The sequence below is a fragment of the Neofelis nebulosa genome, chromosome 18 (genome assembly GCF_028018385.1).
Source record: "Neofelis nebulosa isolate mNeoNeb1 chromosome 18, mNeoNeb1.pri, whole genome shotgun sequence".
Taxonomy (NCBI): domain Eukaryota; kingdom Metazoa; phylum Chordata; class Mammalia; order Carnivora; family Felidae; genus Neofelis; species Neofelis nebulosa.
In genome coordinates this window covers 30,432,440-30,460,122 of record NC_080799.1, presented here as the reverse complement: position 1 = coordinate 30,460,122, position 27,683 = coordinate 30,432,440, and the positions used below count along the sequence as shown (strand labels likewise).

The window sequence follows — 27,683 nt, the reverse complement described above, 5'->3', positions numbered from 1 at the left end:
GTAAATTCTAGGGAGCGTGTTGTTGGAGAAACGGGGACTTAAGACCAGATACACGTAGAATCCAGAAAGGGGCCCAGAGACAGTGGGCTGGATACCCCAACCCCTCCATTTTACAGATAAGGAAACCAAGTCACTGAGCTCGTTGTGACAAAACTCGAATATTTGCAGCAAATACCCCGTGAAGGGAGCCAGTTCTTCGTAACTAGATCCCTACTTTCTTCCTCTTTAGGAATAATCACAATTGGCAATGTTGTTGTAAGGCATCCCCAAATATTCCTACTGGTTGTTCTGGGGACTCATTCTACTACAGTCACTAGTATTAGTGGACGATGTACCCTAGTCATCTGAAAGCAACTTTCCAATGACCTGCACGGTGGTAGCACAAAGGCATCACAATAGTCAGAACAGATTCCAAGCCCGTGCGTCAAACCCATAGAGAGGGCTCCTCACATATTCTCTAAGAATCTACTTCCTCTTCGTGGATTTAGACATACTCCGAATAAGCTTGGTCATCTGATTTCCCCATGTGCAGTAATTTAAATTAATTTAGTGGATTGTGACTAGCAGACAGATACAAGAACTTTAAAAAGTACAGCAGAGGGGCACTTGGGTGGCTCAGTCGGTTAAGCGACCGCCCCTAGACACGGGCTCAGGTTGTGGTCTTGCAGTCGTGAGATTGAGCCCGGCGTTGGGCTCTGCACTGAGCGTGGAACTTGCTTGGGATTCTCTCTCTGTGCTCTCTGCCCCTCCCCCACTCGCTCACACACACTCTGTCCCAAAATAAACAAATAAACATTTAAAAAAAAAAGTACAGGAGGGGCACCTGGGTGGCTCAGCCTTGGTTAAGAGCCTGGGTGGCTCTTGGTTTTGGATCAGGTCATGGTTTCGTGAGTTCGAGCTCTGCGCTGGGCTCTGCTTGGGATTCTTTTTCTCTCTCTCTCTGCCCCTTCCCCATTCACACTGTGTTTCTCAAATAAATACACAAACTTAAAAAAAAAGTTATAAAAAAAAAAGGTACAGGAGAAGGGGGCCACTTGGTAAAGGGGCAAACAACCCTGTACTCCTTCATCCAGCCAAGGGATATTCACTTTGTAACCATTTATTTTTACAGCTATGACTCCAAATCAGTCAGAAAGTTCAGTTTTCCAGTTAGCGGGTCAAAGAAAGTATGATAAGTTTTCTATTAAGCACAGTTAAAATTTTAAAGCCTTTTTTAAAGTCAAAGGGGAGAGGGTCCAGTCAGTGGAAGATTTACTCACACAAAACCCCTTTAGTGCCCTTTTCCCCCATGGTTATAGAGTAGAGCCACCACCTTGCCCAGCAACATGCTGCCACCTGTCAGTCACACTGTGTTCTCTCCCTAGCCTTGACAAATCTCAAGCACCCTGATGCTTCTGTCTCTGGGGACGGTCCTCTGTGCAGACAGATGAGCCACCAAAGTCCAGTTCCATCCTCAGACAGGGCTTGGGTACACCTGGCACGTTCCACATCCTAGAATTTTAGGCTCAACTTATCTCTAAAGAATTATCAACAAATCTGTCTGCCTCTGTGGCACCACTCACCATGGCAATTCAGGCGAGGGAAAGAACTCTGGCAAAGCCAAAGCATGATGAGAGGTACCCACTGGGCTCAAGGACCAGGCTTCGAAGGAGCATGGAGAATAACGCCCCTTTATTAAGCACCTACCATATGCATGGTCCAGGGCTAAGCACATCATGTGGATTAACTTGTGAAATCTCCTATCACCCCTCTAGAGTGAGGCTTCTCACCCTTACCACTAGTGACAGTTGGGACCAGATCTTTCTGTCTTGTGGGGTTGTTCTGAGCATTGCGGGATGCTCAGAAGCACCTCTGAGCACTGGATGCCATTAGCAAGCAGTCCCCTCCCCAGTTGTGACAACCCAAAGTTATCTCCAGACACTGTCACACATCCCCCAGCAGCAGCATCCAACCCTTCTCCATTGAGAACCACGGCTCTGAGGCAGTTGCTATCACTGGCCCACTTTACAGCTTGGGAGACTGAGGTGCAGGGAGGTGCAGGGAGATCGCCCACTGCTCCAGTCAAAATCTGGGTGCCCTGAGTGAGTCAGGAGCAAGCTAAGGCTTTCACATGTTGATATTTGCTGTGAAAATGAAGCTGTTCTACCCCCCCAAGAGCTAAACTCTTTGGGTTGTTAACTGAGTTTGCCAAGGCAGCCGGTCTGGAAGGGAAGCTGGATGACTTAGCGTGTGGGTGTCATAAACACTGCAAATTAAAAGGAAAAAAAAAAATCTCAACAGCTCCCCATTTTGCATGTATGGTTCCCAAGGTGATACCCCATGTGCAGCCTCAAGGCTGACAGCACAGTGCAGGCGTGCTCTCAGGTCACGGTCAGAGCCCCACCTCGTCACAGACCCTGTAGTCCACCTGTTGGGTGCTGAGTTGAGCTGTTCCCCCACTTCTGAAAAAAAAAAAAAAATGCGTGAAGCCAGCAAAACCCATTCTGGGCTGTTTTCCAGTCCTCCCTAATTCCTCAGCACGGAGGGATCCCCAGACTTTGTCTAGATGTTCAAGAGTTACCTCAACCCTCAAAGAAGCCCCAAAGCAGTCACCCTGGCCCTGTTTCCTCCTGTCTCTCCTCCCCACTGGCCAGCTCTGACGCACCCCAACAAAGATGGTGCCCATTCTCTTGTCAACCTTTGCAAAACTTCCTCAAACTATAGCACTCCCTTTTGTTTCTTTTTCTCTCTGAATGTTTCAGATGTTTCTTCAAAACTAGGTAAATCATATCCCTTCCCTGGGCCTCAGTTTTCCCATTTTTACAACGGGTATGTCTATTTAGGTTTTAAGACCCTTTTCAACTGTAACATTCCTTTGGTTCTAAGGAAGTTTCATCCATGACTTAAGGGTGAGGTTTCATTTTGTGATTCATAGCAGCTATTCAAACAGCACGTTCTTCTCCATGTTTTTCCTTCCGACAAGTCACAAGGACAATTTAGATAACAATGTTATTGTAATTAAAAATCAGCGTCCAAATCCTGAGTCCTGTAGCTAGGCACTGAGAAAAGTAGTTTATATACATTTTTTGACTCAATTCCCACCACAATCCTATCAGAGAAGGTACTGTTTATATCCCCATTTTGCAGACAGAGAATTAGAGGCTCAGAGGGGTTAGGAGGTTGAGCGCCCAAGGTCACAGAGCCTGCCTGTGGCAAAAAGGACGGACATTCAGAGCTCAGCATCACTTCTTCTCTTAGAAGGAAAAGTCTCACCCATTCCCCCTTCCACGGACCCTGATATATGACAACAAGATTGGGAGTAGAAATATTTTGCATGTGAATGTGTTCGTAGGGGAGTTAGACCCTCCAGCTGGTGTGTGAGGCGCCATGTTGGAGACCTTCCCATCATCTCTCTAGGCTTCAGCAGGTCTGCCTCCAGCATCTGAATGGCTACTTCTTTAGGGAGGCAGCAGACAAGGAAGTTGTCTTATGTCTACCGACTATCGATTCGAAAAACAGTGCATATGGTGTGTCAGCCCCCGTTCTATGGATTCGTGATGACACTAAATGATTTCATTCCCGCAACTCTATTTACAAGGTGAATACTATTATTGTCTCCTTGGGCCCACACACTACCGTCATGGCCTGCTTTCCTGAGGATGCGCTAGAGAGAGCCCTGAGCGTGCGGTGGGCATGTTACCTTGACTCCTTGGACTTGCCTTCAGACCTCTCACCCCACTAAAAGCGCGAGGCCCAGGGGCACCTGGGTGGCTCAGTCGGTTGAGCATCCGACTTCGGCTCAGAGTCTTGCAGTTCGTGAGTTTGAGCCCCGTGTCGGGCTCTGTGCTGACAGCTTGGAGCCTGGAGCTGGCTTTGGATTCTGTGTCTCCCCCCACTTTCTCTGCCCCTCCCCCACTCATGCTCTGTTTTTCTCTCTCTCAAAAAGAAATAAACATTAAAAAAAATTAAAAAAAAAGAAAGCACAAGGCCCAGGGTGGAAGTCCCTTTTGGCCAGGTCTACAGGATATATATGAGCTTAACGAGTTGTTCAATTCCTTTCATGCAGTGGTTCTCAGCTGGGCCTGTTCTGTTCCCCAAATTTGGCAAAGTTAGGAGACATCTGGACTGTCACAACCAGAGGGGGAATACAGCTCAACACCCTACTGTACTCAGGACAGCCTCACAACAAAGGATCATCTGGCCCCAAATGCCCGCAAGCACTGAGAATGAGCAACCCTGCCTTAAGGGAAAAAAGCATGTGGCCTGGGGTTTCCCTTCATTAATCCGCAAACCTGGGAGTGGAGGAAGAGGCTCTGAGAACTGTCACCGTGGCCTTGGAATTAGGTCTTTTCCACCTTCCTCAAGACATAGGACTCAAGACTGAAATTCCCTTTGAAATTCCTTTGGACCACCGCTGGTCCACTTTTCCACTCCTCTGTGCGGAAACTGAGCCATGTGGAGCCTGCGTTTATAAAGATGGCATATGGGTGGAAGAATCACTTTCAGTTCTGCGTGTGAATCACACCATCTAGGAGGAAGCATTTAAAGGTGTGACTATAATATAATGTGCTTGTTTTTACACGAACAACCACAATGTATGTATCTGAAAGAGGATCATCTTTGTACACTTGTTTCTGAGCTGCTGGCATCCCTCTGGGGGAAATGTTCGCTACAAACTGGCTTCAGAGCTATTTGCAAAACACCTGCTGAACCTCCAAGGGGGTAATTAATCGAATCTTCCCCTCCCAGTCTTCAGAAATAATTGAGAAACAATTGAGAAAATAAAGGAGAAATATCGCAGACATGTGAGTCACTTGGAAGGCTTTGAAAAAGCCTAGTGCCCAGAAACTCAGTGCAAGAGATTCTGTTGATTGGTTTGGGGTCAGGGGCTAGATTCCAGGGTTTTTCAAATGCTCCCCTGGCGATTCTCACGGGGCCGGGTTAGATACACTGTGTTAGATGCAGAACAAAACAGTGGTTGGATTGGTAGTTCAGCTGGACCGTGGGAGGAGGCCTGGCCCTATTAGTTGTTCTGGAATTAAACTTCTCTGACCAAAACCAGTGGAGGCCTTGGCCCTGCAGGGCCAAGCCTGAACAGCAGGTGCCCTGAAGGAGCTACAGAGAATCCCACCCCTCCCCGCCCATTGTAGGCAGGTAGGTCCCAGCGAGAGGAGGGCTGGGACCCACCTTAATCCCATCCAGCAGAAGGCTGTGGACCTCCAGAGGAAAACTGTTCCCAGTCAGGTAAGCCAACTCTTCCCTGGGAGGAGTGGATATAAAATAACAGAGAATAAATCAAATAATAAGATGAATGAAAGAGAGCCCAGAGGTGTTACATCAGGAGAAGGGTAGGCAGACTTTTTCCATAAAGAGCCAGACAGTAAATATTTTAGGCTTCAAGGGCCAACTGTAGTCTCTGTTGCAACTACCCCGCCATTGCAGCAGAAAGCAGCCACAGGGGCGCCTGGGTGGCTCAGCTGGTTACGTGTCCAACTCTTGATTTTGGCTCAGGTCACGGTCTCACAGTTCATGAGATTGAGCCCCACATTGGACCCTGGGCTCCCAGCACAGAGGCTGCTTAGGATTCTCTCTCTTCCTCTCTCTGCCCCTCCCCTACTCTCTCTCTCTCTCTCTCTCTCTCTCTCTCTTTCTCAATAAACAAACATTAAAAGAAAGGAGTCACAGACAATATGTAAATGAGTGCACATGAAATGACATAATAAAACATACATATTTGGTCCCTGCCGCCACTTCCTGACACAGAGCTCCTAAAACCCTTGTAATTTCCAAGTGAAACGGATGATAGGAGCATCTTTTATTATAATATTTGGTCTTAGTCCCTGGTTCACGACACAAGAGCTTCTAAGACCCATGGAATCTTCAACTGGTGAGTGTCTTCTTGTATACTAATGATATGGCTGAGGTCTCCAGATGGTTTCAGGATGGGATCTAGCTGCCAGAAAGCCCAAGGCATGATTAGAAGGTTGGACCTTTCAGCCCATCACAAATGCCCAACCTCTGGAGACAGGAAAGGGGCAGGAGACTCACTTAATCACCAATGGCCAGTGATTTCTTCATAAGTCACGCCTGTGTAACGATTTTCTGTATGTCAAGCTTCAGCAAAAAGTCAACTTTAAACAACGAATGGGAACTAAAGTTTGCCACTGGTCTCGAAAGGCATGGAAACAACATGAATTGAGAGATACACAGAGAGATGGTTAGACGTGTGACAAAGCAAACAGCAAAATAGTCATTGTAAAATCTAGGTGATGGGGATACAGGTGTTGACTGAGTAATTCTTCCAATATTTTCTTAAAGGGTCTCAATAAAATGTTGAGACAGTAAAAGACAAACACACAAACTCAACCGTTTTACTTTCATAGCCGTTAACTTGCTTCTTTCTGCCCCAGAAATCTGTTTCCGGGTCTGTGCGGCTACTCCGTTCACAGGCTGGTCACAGGAGGGAAAAAGGCCACAGTCCCCGGAGAGAGGCCGAGGAGCTCCCGGTGGGTCCCGCCAGGTTATCCCAGTGACCACAACAACCAGACCACACATGGCCAGAAACACCATCCTGGGCCTGAACAGAAGGGTCCAGCACCCTGATGTGCTGTCTAATCACAACAGCAAATGAAAGATTCAAGTCTACTTTTGACCCATGAGCACGCTGGATCCTGTTCAAGGCGCACCCCTGCCTTAAATGCCTTTCTCCTTCCACAGGAAAAGCTCATGACAGATGTTCCATGCCACAAGACTCCCAAGAAATGCAAATTAAAATCACATCCACATATTTTATTAAAAAAAAAACAAAACAAACACTGGGGTGCCTGGGTGGCTCAGTCGGTTAAGCGGCCGACTTCAGCTCAGGTCATGATCTCTCGGTCTGTGAGTTCGAGCCCCGCGTTGGGCTCTGTGCTGACAGCTCAGAGCCTGGAGCCTGCTTCAGATTCTGTGTCTCCCTCTCTCTCTGACCCTCCCCTGTTCATGCTCTGTCTCTCCCTGTCTCAAAAATAAATGAAACGTTAAAAAAAAAAAATTAAAAAAAACAAAACAAAACACTTATGGGGCTCCTGGGTGGCTCAGTCAGTTAAGCGTCCAACTCTTAGTTTCAGCTCAGGTCACGATCTCCCGGTTCATGAGTTTGAGTCCCATGTCTGGCTCTGCACTGAGAGTAGACAGCCTGCTTGGGATTGTCTCTCTCTCCCTCTCTCTCTCTGCCCCTCCCTCGATTGTGCTCTCTCTCTCTCTCTCTCAAAACAAATAAATAAACTTAAAAAATAAAGAAGTCACTAAAACTAAAAAAATAAATAAGATAAAATTAAAAATTAAAAAAAAATTTTCTTCGGTTTTATTTACTAAAGTATTATTTTCACAGAATAAAATCCATCCATTTTAAGAACACAATTGGATGTATACTGATTATTGTATACGAACACGTAACTACCACTATAATCAAGATACATAGTTCTCTCTCTCCAACAAAGTTCCTTCTTTTCCCTTTCCCTTCCATCCTTTTCCCTGACCCAAGTGGGCTAAGTTTTGCTTACGCCAGAATTTCATAAAAATGGAATCACACAGTATATAGTCATTTGCATTATACCATAATGTTTTTGAGATTCATCCATGTGTATGTGTATTAGTATCTTTTTCTTTTTTATTGCTGGGTAGTAGTCTAATGCATGATGTATCATAATTGGTTTATCCATCCACAAGTTGATGGACATCTGGGTTGTTTCCAGGTTTTTGGCTGTTAACAAATAATGCCATTAGGAACATCTGTGTGCATGACTTTTTGTGGACGTATGTTTTCGTTTCTCTTCCACTCCTAGTGGAATGCTGGTCTGTATGGTAAATGTGTATTTAACTTTAGAAGGCCATGCATACTGTTTTCCAAAGTGGTTACAGCGTCTTGCATTCCCACCGGAAATGCAGGAAAGTTCTAGTTGCCCCACATCCTGGCCAACCCTTGGTATTTTCAGCCCTTATTTTTAAATTAAAAAAAAAAAAAATTATTTATTTTTGGGACAGCGTAAGTGGGGGAGGGAAAGAGAGGAGGACAGAGGATCCAAAGCAGACTCTGTGCTGACAGGCTGACAGCAGTGAGCCCGACGTGGGGCTCAAACCCACGAACTGCGAGATCATGACCTGAGCAGAAGACGGAGGGACACTCAACCAACTGAGCCACCCAGGCGCCCCAGTATTTTCGGCGTTAGCTGTGCTAGTGGATGTGCAGTGGATCTTACGGTGGTTTTACTTTGCATTTCTGATGACTAAGGAGGTAGAGCATCTTTTCTGGTGCTGCTTTCCCATTCCTGTGTCTTCTTGTGAAGGGCATCTGTTCAAACCTTGGCCCGCTTTTTACTGAATTGTGGACTGTTGTCTTGTTACTGAGCTACTAGAATTCTTTATGTATTCTGGATACAGGTTCTTTATTGGTTATGTGTTGCAAAAAATTCCTCTTTTTTTAAAATTTATTTTTGAGAGAGAGAGGAGACAGAGCGAGTGGGGAAGGGGCAGAGAGAGAGGCAGACACAGAATCCGAAGCAGGCTCCAGGCTCAGAACTGTCAGCACAGAGCCCGACACGGGGCTCGAACCCACAAACTGCAAGATCATGACCTGAGCTGAAGCCGGATGCTGTATGGACTGAGCCACCCAGGCGCCCCCAAAAAATTCCTCAAGGTGTGCCTTGCTCTTTTGTTTTCTTAACTCTTTCAAAGAGCAAAAGTTTTAAACCTTGATTAAGTCCATGTATCCCTTTTTCACACAGTTCACTTCAAAATAAAATAATTGCACACCCTGGGTTCTGGAAGCCAGCAACCAGTGTGGAATTGCTTTGCCGAGGGCAACTAAGAAATGAAAAATTAATCTGAGGCAGATCGGGGTGGGGGGGGTGGGGAGGGTGGTGCTGATTGCCTGTGATTATTTTTCTGTACTTTTCCATATATTTGAATTATTATATAATATATATTAAAAATCAAAATGCTTTTTAAAGGTTAAAAAAAAAAAATCACCTCGTAGCTGTTCAGCACTTCAGAATCTTCAAAACTTGTTTATTTCAGCCTTACAAGAATCCTTTTTTGGGCGGCCAGGAGTTGGGGCCTCCCTGGGCCACAAAGGTGCAAAAATATTTGCCAAAACCATCTGTTTCGTTTGCAAGGAGACAGAAAAGAATAAAACTGTGCCACTTTTTTTTTTTGGGGGGGGGGGGGTTGCAGATTTTGACACTAGCTATCAAAACAGACAAACATCTATGCTTCGACCAAGCAATCCCATGGCTGGGTTTTAGTTCATGGTATATTTGGACACATCAGCAGAGACGCGTTGAGGATGCCAACCCCAATGATTCTTCTAACTGCAAAAAAAACCCTGGCATTAGTCCCAATGGTACCAACAGGGGACTAATTAAATAACTTCTTCAATTCCTGGACTTGATGAAATATCACGTGGTTGGTACAAATAATTAGGGGAATCTGTGCTCCGTGTCAGCCATGCTGGTCTGCCTGCTAGCTCTCCCATGTAAAGGCTTCTACACTTGCTATCCTTTTTGGCTGCAATGTTCTTCCCACACTCACTCACATCCACGTGGCACATCTCCGATCTCCTCTCTGATTGCCTTCACATCCTGGCTCAAATGTCCCCTTCTCCATGAGGCCTTCCCCGGCTACCTTGGAAAAACTTGCAATCCTCACTCCAAAACTCACTATTCTCTTTCCTTCCTTCTGTTCCTCCTTAGCACCGAACATCATCTCTACATGGCATCATACGGATTTGTTTTGTTTGCTACTTGTCTTCCCATGTTCCAGTAGCCATCTAATGAAACTGGGACTTTTTTTTAACATGTATTTATTTATTTAGAGAGAGAGAGAGAGAGAGAGAGCAGGGGAGGGGCACAGAGAGAGAGGGAGAGAGAGAGAATCACAAGCAGGCTTGGAATTGTCAGCATGGAGCCTGATCCGGGGCTCGAACTCACAAACTGTGAGATCATGACCTGAGCTGAAATCAAGAGTCAGACGCTTAACTGACTGAGCATCCCCCAGGTGCCCCAAAACCAGGATTTTTGTCTAATTTGTTCACTAATGTGTCCACGGTGCCTGGCTCTCCTATATATAAGTATGCTAATATGAAAAAATGTCCAAGAACCATTATGTGAAAAGAGCAAGTTGCAGAAAAGCATATATATTTTGGATACTCACAATAGCACAATAGCAGGTGGAGATACACACACACACACACACACACACACACACACACACACACTCATGTACATCTGCCAGATATATAGGCACATACATGTGCACATACACATAAATGCATATATTCCTAGAAAGAAGACTTGTTAGGAGTAACCACCTTTAAGCAGGGAGAATTTTTACTTTTTATTCTACTCTCTCCTAATGGTTGTATTATATACACATACATGTGTGTATAAATATATATCCTTTATAATTACAATACTGAAAAGCCATCAGAACTCCTCTTCCCTTGTGAACCCTGCACATCACCACATGCAAGTGACACGTACCCATAAACCACAAGGTGGGGAGGAGCAGAGACCGGATTTAAAAATACCCTGCTCCTCTTCCTGAGAGGGCCCCCCACCCCCTCGCCCGCAGAGCCAGGCTGCACTCCATCTGTCCAGGTCATACCACCTGGGAAGGAGGCTTGTTTGCAGAGCATGCTTCTGTCTGCCCACATTTTTATGGGTGGAAGCAAGGAAGCCATTTGAAAAATCTGCACAGATGAGCACACATTCACCCAAGAGTTTCTACCCCTGAATTCTTCACACTCAGGCAGCCAAAGAAAAACCACTAAGAATGAAGAGAGCTTAAAATGCCATAAGGAGAAGAAACATGCCTCTAACAGGCACCTAACCGGAACAGACTGGCTCTGAGCCGGCACCCCGCCTGCCCTTCACAGAGGTCACCACCTCACCCCGCAAACTCCAAGACCAGCAGATCCACCGCTCTGCTTCGGGGGTGTCTCCACCTCAGCACCATCGTGGGGGGCTGTCAGTGCATTGTGGGATGCCAGCAGCATCCCCGAGCCCTACCCACCAGATGCCAGTGGCACCCCTGGAGTTGTGACAACCAGAAACACCTCCAGACCCTGCCAAATGTCCGCTGGGAGACAACATCAGCCCAGCTGAGAACCAGTGGTCAACTCCTTTCGTTCGTCAGCAGGTGTCCAGGGCTTGCCAGCCAAAAGGTATCTGGCGAATTCACTACAGTAACTGCTCTCGTTGGGCTGAATTCCCTGAGCCTGGGGTTCGGTGAGGTGGGATCCCCCCAACACTGACACTCATGGGGAGCTCAGAGGCAGCAGGTGCTCGGGGAGGCAGGGGAGCAAGCTTGTTCAGGGCCCAGGTTGGCTTTTATTTGCCCACTTGGGCCCTTTTGGCAGAGATGGCCGTGAGGTCACCAAAGCCTTTTCTTCCTGGACGAGCAGCAGGATGTTATCTCAGCCTCCCCCTCGCGGAGAGCTGGAGCCAACGGAGTCTGAATGGAAGTGAAAGTGATATTCGTAACTTCCAGGCTTGGCCTATTAAAACTTCCCACACAATCCTCAACACTTTCTCTTTCCCAACCACCAGCTAGAGGTGAAACCCTCCACGGCCTGAGGAGAAGGCAGAGCCACAAAACGGAAGGGGCCTGGGTCGCTGAATCCTTGCACAGAAGGCTACTCATGAAAGAGCCCACAAACACCAGTGTGCAAGCAAGAAAGAAGCTTCTACCGTGCTAAGCCCCACACAGTGTGGCTGGTCTACTACAGCAGCCTTCCCCTCCCTTAGTTCATACAGTGACTTTAAGCAAATCATCCAAGCTCTTCCTCCTCCATAAAATGGGGATAACAGTAGTACCTCCCTCGTCTGGTTGTTGTGAGGGCCAACTCAGATAGTCCTTGGGGCGGTGCCTGGAATCCACTAAGCCTTAATGAAGGTTGCCTCTTATTAAGAGTGGGAAGAGGGGCGCCTGGGTGGCTCAGTTGGTTAAGCGGTTAACTTTGGCTCAGGTCATGATCTCGCGGTCCGTGAGTTCGAGCCCCACGTCGGGCTCTGTGCTGACGGCTCAGAGCCTGGAGCCTGTTTCAGATTCTGTGTCTCCCTCTCTCTGACCCTCCCCCGTTCATGCTCTGTCTCTCTCTGTCTCAAAAACAAATAAACATTAAAAAAAATTAAAAAAAAAAAAAAGAGTGGGAAGAGAGCTACCACTGAGTTCCTGCCCTTCCCATTATCCCCTCTGTGACTTCTCTTGTGAGGCACCCTCAATAACCTGGGAAAGAATGATTTGCCCCAGTCCTCAAATGCCTCAGGAACACCCTGGGCTTTACAGAAGCTTCTTGTAGTAAGGCTGGGGACCCTCATTTGATCACAGAGTTGTCCATGCCCCCCTGAAGTGTCCTGACCCCTCCTGACCCAAGACACCACTGAGAGGGCCAAGATGACCCTGAACCAGGATGGAAGAGGATCCCAGCCACGAATCATCCATAGGCTGCCTCTCTTCTGCTTCTCCAGCCCTGATAAAATTAGGCAGAATAGAATCTAAAAGCAGACACGTAATGAGAAGTTTGGTGCCCGGCCAGCGGACACCTTCCTGGGCCTGTGTAACTCAGGATCACAAAGAAAGCAGCCGTGAGGTAAGCCGCAAAGACCCTCCCTCCCCCGGCCGGAGTGGGGCACCAGTGCCTAAAGACAGAGGGAAGGCCTACCCCTTGTGCCCGCTCTGCTCATTCTTCACCCACCTGTTGGCGGGTGAAGAATGCCCTTGCCTAAGGCTGTCTCCAGAAACGATTGCCATTATAAGCCAACTACATCCTGCTTTCCTGTGGGGGCTGGGGGTTAGGCAGAAACCTAGGGGAGCAGCTTTCATGTCAGCTTACACACATGGAAAGAGAAAATTACACCCACTGAGCATCTGTTATGTGCTAAGTATCCCTACACGCACATCAGCTCACTCCTTCGGGAAGGCGGAAGGCAGAAGCCACATCTGTCACGTTCGCCAGTTTTCTCAGTGCCTAACAGTCTCAGGGGGGCGGTTTGTGAGATCAGGCCCCGCAATGGGCTCTGCACTGGCGGCACAAAGCCTCCTTGGGATTCTCTCTCTCCTTCTCTCTCTGCCCTTCCCCTGCTCTCGCTCTCTCAAAATAAATAAACTTAAATAAAAGAGAAAGAAATACTTGTCATCTAAGCTTAACAAGTAAGCTTAAGCTACTTTTACTCTGACCTCTAGTGTAACTCACTCCCCTCATTAACTGTGCTCTGGCCACTTTCACCTTCTTGCTCATTCTTGCCTCAGGGCCTTTGCACTTGCCATTTCCTCTGCCTAGACTGTTCTCCCTGATCTTTGCATAGCCAGCCCTTTCTAAGCTTATATTACCCAGTTTAAAGTGATGCTCCGGCCCCTGTCACCATACTCTGTAATTATTTAGGTGTTTCTTTGTCTCACTCCAGCTAGCATACCAGTCTCATGAAAGGATTAATTATTTCTGCCTCTCTGCTATTTCTCCGGCAACTAGCACAGCACCTCAATATAGTAGGGGCTTGATAAATATTTGAGGCTGTGTAACTCAGTGACCGAGAGTCCAGATTCTGGACCCAGAAGACCTTGAGCACAGTACTTCCCCAATCAGTGCCTCAGTTCCTCCTTCATAACATAATTGCAATTCCTATGTCACAGTGCCATGAAGATTAAATGAGTTAATTCACGTGAAGCACTCAGAGCAGTGCTGGGCACACAGGAAGTGCCATGAATGTGTTTGCTATCATTGCTAAAGACGGAATGAGCTACCTCGAGGTAGACCTATGTTTTTGTATTTTCATTTTATTTATTTTATTTTATTTTAGGCGCAAGCGAGCAAGGGGCAGAGAGAGGGGGAGAGAGAAGTGGGGCTCACCCAAAGTGAGGCTCGAGCTCACCCAATGTGGGACTCAAACTCACGAACTGTGATATAGTGACCTGAGCTGAAGTCAGGCGCTTAACTGAGCCACCCAGATGCCCCCTCCAGGTAGATCTTATTTAAATCTGACAGGTGGAAAATGGAGGTTCAACAACATGAAAAGGTCCTACTTGAGATGACTCAGTTACCACGCTCTTTGGATCTGGTTCTCTGACTGCTAAGCCAAAGCTTGATCCACAAGGTCTCCCCGAGACGCAGGCAGATAAGGGACACTCAGCCTGTGCCCCACAGTCCCTAGTGTTTTAAAGGTTAAGCCTTCTCCCGCACGAGCAGCTCTGGGTTGGTGCAGTCAAGACAAAGAATGGACAGAAGGACTCTCCGGAAAGGATATTCATGGTGTCTGGTTTATTCCACCAGCAAGCCTTCGTCTTACAGCCACCAGGTGCTGGCCTTGGCTGCTGAGCCCGGCGGCTTCTCGCCAGCACTGAAGCACAAGGCAAGGCTGAATCTGGCCTTCACTGGCTCTCCTTTCCCACTTCTTGCTGAGGCTCTGCAGGGACACGTGTGGTTGAATAAATCCCCAGCCCCCTGATGCTTTCCCCCATGGAGATTTGCCTGGAATGAGGTTCCCTCCAAAGGCACCAAACACATTAAACAACCATGCAAATGGAGTGAAAATCCCCAGGAGCCCTGGCAGCTGGCCTGGTCTTTCAAGGCTGCCACCAGAACCCAGCCAAGTTTTACCACCTGGGTGGATGGACTCTGGCAGCCTCAAGGAGCTCTCCGGAGGAGAAGTGAGGTGGGAGTGCTCTGCCAGGAGAGCCAGGCGTCTGCTTCCATCTGCTGACTGCCTATGCTCACATCCAGGCTCAATGTCACATCCACCGAGCCCTCACTAAGGGCCAACTGCTGTGCTCATAACATTACGTACATCATTTCCTTTTGTCCCCATGGCACTCTAAGAGTTGGGAGACTGAAATCTACAGACAAGGAAATGTTCATTCAGAGGAGTTAAGGAGCTTGCCAAGATAGAGGAGTGTCCTTTACATCTACACCATGAGCACTTTCTGTTGGACTCTGCCTCCTACCTTAGATCTCACTGTTACTTTTTTGAACCCCCTTTTGCCACCTCCGTGGTCCAAGCCACCATCACCTGTCCCTTTGACCAGCACTGTAGCCTTCCAGAAGGTCTCTTGGCTCCCCCTCTTGCCTTCTGACAACACCACCCTCCATTCAACAGCTGGAGTGATAGTTTATTAATTCTTTTAAATGTTCATTTATTACTTAGAGAGAGAGAGTGCACACAAGGGAGGGGCAGAGAGAGAGGGAGACAGAATACCAACCAGGCTCTGCCATCAACACAGATGTGGGGCTTGAATCCACAAACAACTGTGATCGTGACCTGAGCTGGAATCAAGAGTCGGAAGCTTAACTGACTGGGCCACCCAGGCGCCCCTGGACTGATACTTTAAAACATGATCATAGCACTTCCCTGGCCAAATACCCTCCAAGGGCTTCTCAAGGCACTTAGGAAAAAAAAGTGAGCTTCTCATCCTACAGCCTCTACTTGACCTGCCCTGTGGTACTTTTTCCAAACTCACACTGCCTTCTGTGCCCTGGACATAATGGGGTAAGCTGGGAGAACAGGTGAAGTATCTTCCTACTATTCAAAGCGTGGTCTTCAGGCCAGCATCAGTGTTACCTGGAGCTTATTAGAAACACAGAGGCTCAGGTCTCTCTCAGACTTACTGACTCAGGATCTGCATTTTAACAAGATCGCCAGGAGATTCACACGGTCATCAAAGTGTACTTGGTTAAGAGTGAGGAAGACTTGGGAACCAAACAACTTGGGTTGGAAGCCTGACCCAACCATTCACCAGCTGGATGACCTCGTGCCCCAAGTGACCAGTTATTTCCTACGTAGTAAAGAATTCACTGTGTCCACAGAGTGATCTGGTCTATGTCCTTGGCTCCTGGAATATCCTGCAGGGGCTGTGTTTGCCTCAGGACCCTGGGCACTGGACAATGTGATTTATGGGGAGAGCTTTGGGGTCTCCTGGAGGAACTGATGATGAGAGGTATTAGCTGGACCTCTGGGAGGTGCTGGAGGCTGAAGTTCAGCTGTCAGAGAGTGCAAGATGGAGCCCCAGTACAAGTTCTGGACACCAAAGGCTCGGTGAACTCCCCTAATCAGTAACATTCTATGCACAGTGCACACCTAGTGACCAGGAAGAGGCAGCGCCATCCAGGACTCCTTGCGGAGAAAATGACCGGAGGCTCCGCATCTGGACCCCTTCTGGACTCTGCCCTGTGTGTCTCCTTCCTGGGCCAATTTTCATTTGTGTCCTTCTGCCACCATGAGACTGTAGTCTTAAGTAGCACTTTCTGGAGTCCTGTGAGTCATTCTTGTGAATCATTGAAACTGCACAGTCACAGGGACCCTGACTTTCTAGCTGGCTGGTCTGAAGTGAGAACAGGGCAGTCTTGTGGGGACCATTCTCGCAGACTTTGCAGTTGGCTCGACTCACTGCAATCCCTTTCTCTGAGCTTCAGTTTCCCCAATGAATAATGGCCACCTTATAAGTTTATTGAAAGACCAAATGAGATAACGAACTCACAGGGGTTTCACGATAAATATAATGTCCCCACTGTTCAGTCAAGGCAACTGAGCCTCACCAAGGCAAAGCCACTTGCCCACAGTCATGGTCTGAGGCCAGGGCTGGCTGAATTCACCACAGCGCGATACTGCCTCCTCGTGACTTGCTAATGCTTTCTGGGAAGGGAAGGACAGTCGTGGGGCCCCTGAGCTAGTGGTCCAGCAACCTGGTAAGGAACTCATGGGATGTCTGGGGGGTAAGTCCCCCACTCCCATCCTGATGGTCGCCACCATACTTCTCTCTTTTCCCCTTCTGTTCCTCTTTCCCTCTAATTGTTTTACTCTGCTGATCATAGTACATCATTTCTCTTGATCTGTCTGTAAGTTCACTCTTTCCTCCATCATCTCCATTCTGCCTTTGCGCCCATCCAGTGAATATCTGATTTGTCATTCTACTTTGCCGTGCAAAAATTTCCACTTGGTTCTTTTTTCTGTTTCTCTACTAACCTGCTACATTCTCTACTATACCATTCTTTCCAAGAGGATTCAGGCTTACTTCTTGGAGCATGGTTGTAAGAACTTCTCTAAAGTCTCTGTGTGATCATTCCAATATCTGGGTCATCTTGCATTGGGTGCCTGCTGATTATATTTCCTCTGACAATTTGCCAGACTTTGCTGGTTCTTTGTGAACCAGGTCATTCTGGAGTGTATCCTGGACATTTTGAATATTATATCATGAGACTCTAGGTCTTGTTTAAATCCTTCTAAATAGGGGCGCCTGGGTGGCTCAATTGATTAAGCGTCCAACTTCAGCTCAGGTCATGATCTCGTGGTTTGTGAGTTTAAGCCCTGCATCAGGCTCTGCAGCCTGCATCCAATCTTCTGTCTCCCTCTCTCTCTGCCCCCACCCTGCTCCCACTCTCTTTCTCTCTCAAAAATAAAAATAATAAAAAATTATTTTAAAATACATAAATAGGGGCGCCTGGGTGGTGCAGTCGGTTAAGTGTCCGACTTCAGCCAGGTCACGATCTCGCGGTCCGTGAGTTCGAGCCCCGCATCAGGCTCTGGGCTGATGGCTCGGAGCCTGGAGCCTGTTTCCGATTCTGTGTCTCCCTCTCTCTCTGCCCCTCCCCCGTTCATGCTCTGTCTCTCTCTGTCCCAAAAATAAATAAAAAACGTTGAAAAAAATAATAATAAAATAAATAAATAAATAAATAAATAAATCCTTCTAAATATATTGGTTTTTCAGTTGCATCAGGCAACTGGCTAGGTTAGGTTCAGACCACATGTTCTAACCCGCCTTCTATATGCTGTTCTTCCAATGTCAGTTAGTTTTCAAGGTCTTTTCGGTGTTATTCCTATCTGTCCCCAAGGGGCCAGCTCCAGACCCGGGTGGTAGTCTACACTTTGTAGTTCGGTTCTCAACGTCTCCCATGTACTGCTTAGGGTCATATCCACTCACGAGCAGCTCGGGGTGAGCCCAGGAGTTCATATGTAAGTTCATGGGCTTCCTTCTGGGTCTGCCTTCCTCTCTGCAATCTTCCCCACACTCTGGCCCACAGGGGCCCACTTTCATTACCCTCTGTCCAGAAAGCAGAGGCTTTGGTCTCCACGCTCGGCTGCTCGCTTCCTGTGACCGGATCTGGGTCTTGGCTGGAGCCAAGCGCCTACCACCGGGTCCTCCCACACACTGCCAACCCCAGGGCACTTCAGGGAGCACAAGCCGGTCTGGTTCTATGGCTGAGTTGGCACAGCTTTCGTGTCAATCCCTGGCTCGTGGACACTGTACCAGCTGGCAGCTTTGGGGTGACGATGATTAGGTGAGGGAGCTAGGCTAGGGAGACAGCCACAGGCAGCCGGGCCGAGCCGTTAACCTCAAAAGCGCCAGCATTTCAACTCTTACACACTGGAATTATTCAAATGACAGGCATGATTTTCCAAGGGGCTATTTCTGGGGTGGACAAGGCCACATGCTGATTTGCCTTTACTTCCCAATATTGGAATAATTTGCTACATTTTACACAAGAGAAAGTCCAGACTCAGAGGGGTGGAGTCCTCTGCTTGAAGTCACACAGCTGGCTAACAGTGGGGCCAAGATTCAAGTCCAAGTCTGTATAACTCCAGAGTCCATCTGCTCCTCTATGGCAACATCTGTCATCATCACCGTCACCATCACATTGGTGTTCACGGAGCACGAACTGTGTACGAGGCACCGTGTAAAGCTTTTTATATGATGTACTGAGGTTGGAAGGGTGTAAGAGGAGGAAACTGAGGTTCAGAAAGGGACGTCCCTGACCCAAGGTCACATGCACTTGCTACATGGTAAGGGTGTCATGTGAACCAAGCCGTATGTCACCCCGATCCATACTCTGAATGGCTGTGCACCCGTTTCTCTAGGAGGCAGAGCTACACCTGGTGCCCAGTCAGCTGGGCAGGGAGAGGAGACAGAGGCTGTGCAGAGGCTGGAGAGGAGGCGTGGCAGAGGTGGGCTGAGGCCAGATGCTGGGGAACATCTGTGGCCCCGAACAAGCCCACAGCATCTCTCCATCTCGAGGGAGTTTCTGGCTCTCACAGAAAGGCTCTGCCCCTCTCAGACTGGCCTCCTCTCCTCTCCTCGGCTGGAAGCCCTCGGCTTCTCCAATGTCCTGCTTCCCAAACCCCAACACTTTTTCCAGCGGGTCCTCCACTGCCCGATCAGCCCTGAAGTTTTCCCGGGCGCGAAGGTAGCAGCATCACTCCAGACCTTCTATCTCACCCTCCACCACGCGACCCCCCCACCTCATCATACCAGCAGATTCAATGAACCAATTTGATGCTAGAGTTGCAGAAAGCCAAGCAATTATGGAAGCAGACCAGGTGCCTTGGAACTCACCCTCAAAGAGAGGCCTGGGAGGCCTCCAAGCAGACAGTGGGGTGAGGAGGGAGGCAGAACAGTGCGGGCGAATGCTGCTAACCCAGGCTGTGCAAGAGAATCACCTGGGGAGCCGTGAAACACATACCCCCTTCTCCTTCCCCAAACACAGATGCTCTGGCTCATTCAGTTGCTCTGGCCTGGGGCCTGGGCCTCAGGATTTTTTAAAGTCCCAACATAATATATGTAATTTTTTTTTTCAAAAAAAATTTTTTACATTTATTTATTTTTGAGAAACAGAGTGAGACAAAGTGTGACCGGGGGAGGGGCAGAGAGAGAAGGAGACACAGAATCTGAAGCAGGCTCCAGGCTCTGAGCAAGCGGTCAGCACAGAGCCTGATGTGGGACTCGAACCCACGAACCGTGAGGTCATGACCTGAGCCAAAGTCGGATGCTCAACCGACTGAGCCACCCAGGCGCCCTAATATATGTATTTTTTTAAGTGTTTATTTTATTTTTGAGAGAGAGAGATAGAGCACCAGCAGCGGAGGGGCAGACAGAAGGAGACACAGAATCTGAAGCAGGCTCCAGGCTCTGAGCTGTCAGCACAGAGCCAAACGCAGGGCTTGAACCCATGAACCGGAAATCATGACTTGAGCCGAAGTCGGACACTTAATAGACTGAGCCACCCAGGCGCCCCTATAAAATAAGTTTTCCTTCCCTTTTTGGGTTTTCCACAGAAACTCTGACTTTAAGTTTAGCAAGTGGGTAGAAAATATTATTTATTTGTGTGTACTGCCCTGCTTTCTTTCAGAAAAGCCTTAAGGTGGACCTAGCTATATAAATATGGTGTCTTCTGAGTAATAATAATAATAGCTATACTGATGGGGCACTTTCTCTGAGCCAAGCACCATTCTATGCCTTTGTGTACATTATTAACCCAGTTTGGACTTGACAACAATCTACTGATGTAGGAACCATTATCCCCATTTTACAGATGAGGAAGGTGAGGCAAAAAAGAGGTCAAGGCAAGCGCCAAGATCATAGAACGAACCCCTGGGCATCTGGCTCCAGTGCGTGGCCCCTAACAATGACATTTAGGTCCTTCAAGTGACAATGAAAGGGCAGGGACTTTTCTCAGGAAAACAGTCGGCAAGGGGCCAGCCTCAGCATCCACGTACTACTCTGAACCGCCTGCATTCTGTGGAGCTCCAGCTGCATTTCTTGTTTTTGTTTTTTAAATTGTCATAAAATATGGGCAACATAAAATTTACACTTACACACTTTTAGATATTCAGTGCAGTGGCATTGAGATGATTCCAATTGTGGCAGAACCACCGCACTATCCGTCTCCAGAAGCTTTTATCTTCCCAAACTAGAATTCCACACCCGCCAACAAATTAGTCCCCATTCTCCTCCCCCCCCAGCCCCGGTTAAACCTCTATTCTATTTTCTGTCTCTATCGATTTGTCTACTCTAGGCATCTCACATAAATGGAATTATATAGCATTTGACCTTTCATATCTGCCTTATTTCATGTAGCAGGATGCGTTCAAGGTTCATCCGCTTTGTAGCACGTCACCATTTCCCTCCTTTGAAGGCTGGATAACAGTCCATTGAAGGGACAGGTCACATTTTGTTTATCCATGTAGCCATCTATTGATGGACACCTGGGCTGCTTCCACCTTCTATCGCTATGAGCATGGATACGCCAATGTCTGTTTTGAGTCCCGTTTTCGATTCTTTTGGGGATATACCCAGAGCGCAATTGCTGGATCACATAGTAATTCTATTTTTAATTTTTTGCAGAGGCACCATCAATCTGCATTTCTATTTTTCCTTCTTTTCTTCCCCCACTTCCAATAATAGCCCACTAACCACAGTGGCCAAATCCACTTTACTTTCCCCGGAAGACTTTAAGGGCTGCATGTTTCTCCCCCATGAGTTGAAAAGCCACCCCACACCCCCTTTTTAAACTTCAGCTGCAGAAGTCACCTGATTGAAAACTGCAGAAGAACCCTCATCCCACACAGGAAAGTAACTGCCAAGAAAGCCCCGCCCACCAGCTAATTACAGGCTTTTACCAGGATTCTCCACAAATGCTCAAAATGCAGATCAACCTTACTTTGGTTGGGAAGTGTTTGGAAACAAGCTAATAGGTAGGTTTCAGATCTTTAGCCTGGAGGTGACAGCTCTTTCCCCTAGCTGATAAATAAAGCAAGTTAGAACATTCTAGATTTTAATTCAGGACAATTCCTCAATTGCCTAGATAGATACTAGTTCAATCTGTATTTCTTTTATTATTGCAGCCAGGGCCCTTCATGAAAAATGCCATCCCAGCTGGGATTTCCACTCACAGCTATGGTTCTCAACCCTGACTGCGTTGCTTTAAACATCTGGGGTGCTTTAGAAATACACATACACATATACAGAGAGAGAGCTGAGACCCCAGACTCAGTCCAGTTGGTCAGAGTCTCTGGGAGTGGGGTCTGGCCATTGGTAGCACTTTAAAGCTCCTAGTCGATTCTGAAGTACATACAGCCAGAGTTAAGAATCCCTTAGTGAAGAAGGCAGGGAGACCTGAGATTCTTCCTTCTCTAGAAAGAATATTTTCAATGGGCTTTAAGCTGGCAAGAGGTACCCTCAAGCTAGGAGCCTGAAACCCCAACATTTATAAATTTTTGAAAAATGTTTATTTATTTTTGAGAGAGAAAGAGAGAGAAAATGAGCAGGGGATGAGCAGAAAGAGAAGGAGACACAGAATCAGAAGCAGGCTCCAGGCTCTGAGCTGTCAGCACAGAACCTGACAGGGCCTCGAACTCATGAACCGTGAGATCATGACCTGAGCCCAAGTCAGATACTCAACCGACTGAGCCACCCAGGCACCCCTCAAAAACCCCAACATTTAAACAAGAGAAGCAGGTCTTCCACAAATGGAGAGCACGGGCCTTGTCTGATAACGGTCACCATAAGTGCAGGGGGGTGACTGAAAGATGTATGGGGGTGGGGGCGGGAGAGCTGCCCCAGTTTGAGGCTTCTGCCCTACAGTGTTCACATATGGGACTCAAGGCTTCAAAACACCTCTGAACGGATGTCAAAACTTTCTGTCCTTCTGGGTATTTTTCTGCTGCAAGGTTCTTACCACATTATCTCAAGCTCTGTCACATGCCCCTGACCTCCCCACACCCTCCCTCGCCCCCGACTATGTGTAATCTCTGCTGTTACTGTACTACACAAGAGGACGGCATATAATGCGATTATAAAAAATAAGGAGCTAGGCCCACTAACATTTGCACTGACCTGGAGGGACTGCACACATTCGTTTGTTAATGAAACAAAAGCAAGTTTCAGAGTAGTGTCCACAGAACAGTCCCAAAAGCTCCATGAGAGCAGGAAGAGCAGGGGCTGTTTTGTTCACTGCTATATTCCCAGCCCTCGGAAACAGTGTCTGGGACATCGCACGTGCTCAATACATACTTCCTGACTTAATGAATAACTTCTTTTTTTAAAGAAATGTTTATTTATTGATTTCGGCAGGGGGGAGGGGCAGAGAGAGAGGGAGAGAGAGAACCCCAAGCAGGCTCTACACTGTCAGCACAGAGCTGGACGCCGGGCTCAAACTCACGAACCCTGAGATCATGATCTGAGCCGTAATCAAGAATCTGACACTAAACCGACTAGCCACCCAGATATCCCTAACGAATAACTTCTTAAAAGAGCTGAATTTTCTGTATGTGCATGATGTTTGTGTGAAGAAGGAAGAAAGTGTGAAATGATGCATACCAGGACACTCAAGGTGGTGACTGGTGACTTAAGGGAGAAGGGACTAGAAGGGGGATGAAGAAGAGAGTAAAACTGCCTTTTAATAATAATTAACAGGGGCGCCTGGGTGGCTCAGTGGTTTAAGCATCCGACTTCGGCTCAGGTCATGATCTCACGGTCCGTGAGTTTGAGCCCCGCGTCCGGCTCTGTGCTGACAGCTGGGATCCTGGAGCCTGCTTTGGATTCTGTGTCTCCCTCTCTCTCTGCCCCTCCCCCACTCATGCTCTGTCTCTATCAAAAAATAAATAAATGTTAAAAAAAATTGTTTTTAAATAATAATTAACAGTTACTGAAGCACCTGGGCAGCTCAATCAGTTTAGCATCTGACTCTTGATTTCAGCTCAGGTCATGATTTCGAAATCATGAGTTCCAGCCCCAAGTTGGGCTCTGTGCGGACAAGGTGGCATCTGCTTGGGATTTTCTTTCTCTCTCTCTCTCTCCCCCTCCCCCATGCACTCTCTCTCAAAATAAATAAACAAAAAATAATAATAGTTAACGGTTACCAAGTGCTTACTGTGCACTAGACACAGTGCTTAGCAAAGATTATGTCTTCTTCTCATTTAACCCACATAACAATCTTTCAAGATGTCCTTGTGTAGTTACACCCATTTTACACCCTAGTAAGCATATAGCTGTTAGAGCGATAAATGCTCAAATTTTAGAAGAGATGATTAAAGACGCAAAAAAAATAAGAACATTCTTTAAAAAAAAAAAAAAAAAAAAAAAAAGCTATGGATGACCAAGAACTGAAAATAAATCCAGGTAAAACCTAGAGCTATGTTGTCCAACTGATAGCCATCATATCTTGCTCAAGGCCACAAAGCCAAGGCCCAGGCCCTGGCTCCACAGCCCATGCATTTAAACCCGCCTGCTCTTCTGATTCTCTGTCCATTCGCATCTTTTGGTTGTGACGGGCGTGTGCTACTTTTGTCATAAAATCTTAAGTAAAGTAAAATACACAAGTGTCAGGGCTTTCCTTATGGGCACTCAATGCCCCCTGGGCCCCCTCCTGATCTCCATGTCCAACATTAAGTCCTTTATTTTCAGTAGGGCCTTGGGAATCCATATTCCATGCTTGGATCTTATCTTGGTTCAATAAAGCTCCCACTGCCTGCCCTCTACCATTTAAAGATTCAGGGGAATCACTGTCTTCTGTCTTCACCTGAAACCTTGGGGAGAGTGGGACCCTTGGACAGCAGCCATCGCAGGCTGCAACAGATAGGACTGTCGTGTCTGCTTAGGGCAGGCATCCCCTGAATGGATGCAGACTCTCTGGGTGACAGGCCCTTAGAAAACCCAGAACCAACCTGCCTCGGGGGAGTCCTGGAGCACAGCGCATTTGCAATCTTGGCGATGAGAAGCAATAAGCCCATGCAGAGGAAGCCTCACATGCAACGACTTTTCAGCCACGGCCTTCTTTCTTGGTAGACCTGCAGCTAAGGGTTTTAGACTAGATCTAAACAGATGAAGCTTCCGACTACTCTGGAGCAGGACTCTTCATTGTGATGTCAGAACCCCAATGCCAGCACCACCTGCACATTTGGGAAAGGCAGACCCCTTCATCTTTGGAGCGAGGAAGACTAGAGCCTGAATCTTGATTCTACCAGTCTGATGCTGGGTGGCTCGCTCAGGTTTTAAGCCTTGGTCTCAGTCCCCAGCCCTGTAAGTCTACGGGGATGATACTGACTTGACAGGGGGAATCATGATGAGTATTAGCGATAATATAAGTGAAGCCCCTCCTATGACGAGGACACAGGAGATAAAAACCATTACTTCTATTGGTTCTATGCTGCGGTAGCCAGCTTCCAAAATGGCTCCCAACGATCCCTAACTCCCAGTATTCACACCCTCCTGTAATCCCCTTCCCCTAGAAGGTGAGCTGGACCCACTGGGTCGCTTTTAGTCAACAGAATACGGCAAAAGTGACGAGACATCATTTCTAAGGTTAGGTTAACAATAAGACTCCGGCTTCCATCTTGCTCCCTCACGTGCCTGCTCTGATGAAAGCCATCTGTCATGCTGTGAGTTACCCCATGGAGAAGCCCATGTGATGAGAAACACAAGAAGGTCACTGGCTGACATCCAAGAAGGAACTGAAGCCTCCAATCCCATGCATCTCCACTGCAAGAAATGGAATCCTGCCAACCGTTGACTATGTGCATAAGCTTAAAAACAGATCCTCCCCCAGATGAGCATTAAGATGAGACTGCGGCCCCAGCCAATACCTTGAGTGCAGCCTTGTCAGATAACCTCAGCCAGGAGCACCGAACGACGCTATGCCTGGGTTCCTGAGCCATAGGAACTATGAGCTTAATAAATGTTCACTATTTTAAGTCACTAAATTCGTTGTGCAGCAATAGATAACTAATACACCCTGAAAACAACCGATTACATTCAACCAGAGTGGCACATGGAGCCTCTACTTAAACACCATGTCCTCTGGGAAGGCTTTCAAAATCCTCCTGAGTTAGGTGACCCTATTTCCTCATGTTTCCCTATTAGACTATAAGCTACTGGAATGATCATGCCACCAAAACTAACATAGTGAGCACTCATTACTATTTCCAGGTTGTAAGTCCCTTAGTCTTCACGACAAACCTATGAAGCAAGTACTATTATTGCCCATTTCATAGGTGAAGAAACTGAGGCTCAGAGGGGCCAAGCTACTTGCCCAAGTCTTCAGTAATTATGTGGAAGCGCCAGGAAACCTGGCTCCAAAGTTTACATTTGTAATAATCATGCTGTACAGTTTTACGGATCTTGCCCAAGTTCACAAGTGGTAAATGAATTCAAACCCAGGTAGCTGAATACCAGACATGAAGCTCTTAAAGACTGTCCTCTCTAGATACCTTCTGTCTTTAGGACAATAAATGGAATAGCCTCACCTGGAGATCATCAGGATCTGGAACACAACGTACCTGTAAACACTAAGCTGGCATTTTCCAGTTCTTCTTGGGGAACTTTGAAGCTGAAGGATTCATTGTAGAAAGGATCAATTGTTCCTCTTAAGAAGGATGTCTTTTTTGTTTTCACAAGCTTGAGTCCATGTACCAGCTGGATTTTCACAAACGGGTCTGGGCATCGGACACAGCATTATAGAATGTTGGAGCTCATGAAACCCAATCCATCAATCCAACTTGCCATCTATCTGATAACCCAACCACCTACTCATCCTTTCGTCACTCTTTTTCCCCATCAATCCATTTATCTTTCCATCCATCAGTCCAGGTATCCACCCCTCCTTTTGTTCATCCATCTTCCCATCCATCCGTCCATTATCCATTCCTCTCTCTTCCCCATCCAGCTGTTTATCTGCTCATCCCCTTCTCTCTTCCTCCAGCCATCCAAGATTTATTGAGCTCCTCCCATGTGTCAAGCACTGTATGCATTTAACAGATGAAGAAACTGAAGACTCAAGATAGGAAATGATCTACTTAAGATCAGACTAGTGGGAGAAGAGTCAGACCCAGAGCCTGCCCTCATTTTTCTGCCCCTAGAAACCCATTACCTTGTCAGTGAGCCCATAGCTCATACGTAGGAGTATCAGAATAGTAACTATCATTCTTAGATCACTTTCTAATTTACAAAGAGATTCGCGTACCTTATCTAATATTTGTTGAAACAATCCAGTGAGATGGATACTGTTATTATCTCAATTTTTCAGATGGAGAAATTGAGGCTTATGGAGGTTAAATAACCTCTTCAAGGTCACATCATTTGTAAGCAGTAGAATTAGAACTTGGTTCAGGAAGTTTGACTTTCGAACCCTTAATCATTTTATCATACTGACTTTCCCATGGTGATGAGTCTGAAACTCTCCAGCCTTAATACCATCCCCTCCAATGGCCCCTTCAAAGCCTCTATTTTTATAATGTGGTTTTTGAGAATGCAAGTTGTCTTCTAAATGCAGCTGTCACCTTATAGCAAAAGTGATTTATTTTAGCTACTGTACTTAGAGGAGACAGTAGTTCCTCCACTGAGCTGAAGAGGTCCCAGAGACCCTGGCTACTTTCATGATAATATCCTTTGCTGTCAAGGGAGAAGCTACATACAGATGGAATGGAATCTGTTCCATTTCATTAAAAGTCATGCTTGAATTGGTTTGCTATACAGTCAGACACTTTAAATACAACAGTCTTTTCAGAGCTCGGATTTAAAAAGATTCACGGTCCACTTGAAATGAGCTAGGGAAAAAAACCTCAGGGTGTACCCCACACGCCCAGAGACCAGAGGGTGTGGTCAGTGCACACTACCGCCACCTGGAGCATAGCATCTGCATTGCAGGCATAGCATCTGGAAAGGCAAGTAACTTCCTTGGGGCTGCGTGTATACAAAGAGCATGCAGAGGTCAGTAGTTATCACACGTGGTCTCAGTCAAATCCCCAGTTCAGATGGGTTACTGAGATGGCATCATTTACCTGCCTCATCCTAAGAGACATCTGATTCTTTATTTTTCCTCTTGGTCTAACATCCTAGTTCTAAAAGCTATTTGTTTACCCTCACAGGGTCTTCTTAATAGTCTCAGGAATGCAGGAAAAAATAAA

General features: G+C 47.0%; 1 protein-coding gene across 2 annotated transcripts in view; it reads right to left on the bottom strand.

Moving 5' to 3' along the window:
• The window catches only part of SYT17 (synaptotagmin 17), an 83,052-nt gene that overhangs the window by 6,313 nt on the left and 49,056 nt on the right, over window positions 1–27,683 (bottom strand). For both annotated transcript variants that reach the window (XM_058711931.1, XM_058711930.1), the window contains exon 7: window positions 26,058–26,213. In XM_058711931.1, coding sequence (XP_058567914.1) covers window positions 26,058–26,213 — 156 coding nt within the window. The remainder of the gene's footprint in view (window positions 1–26,057; window positions 26,214–27,683) is intronic.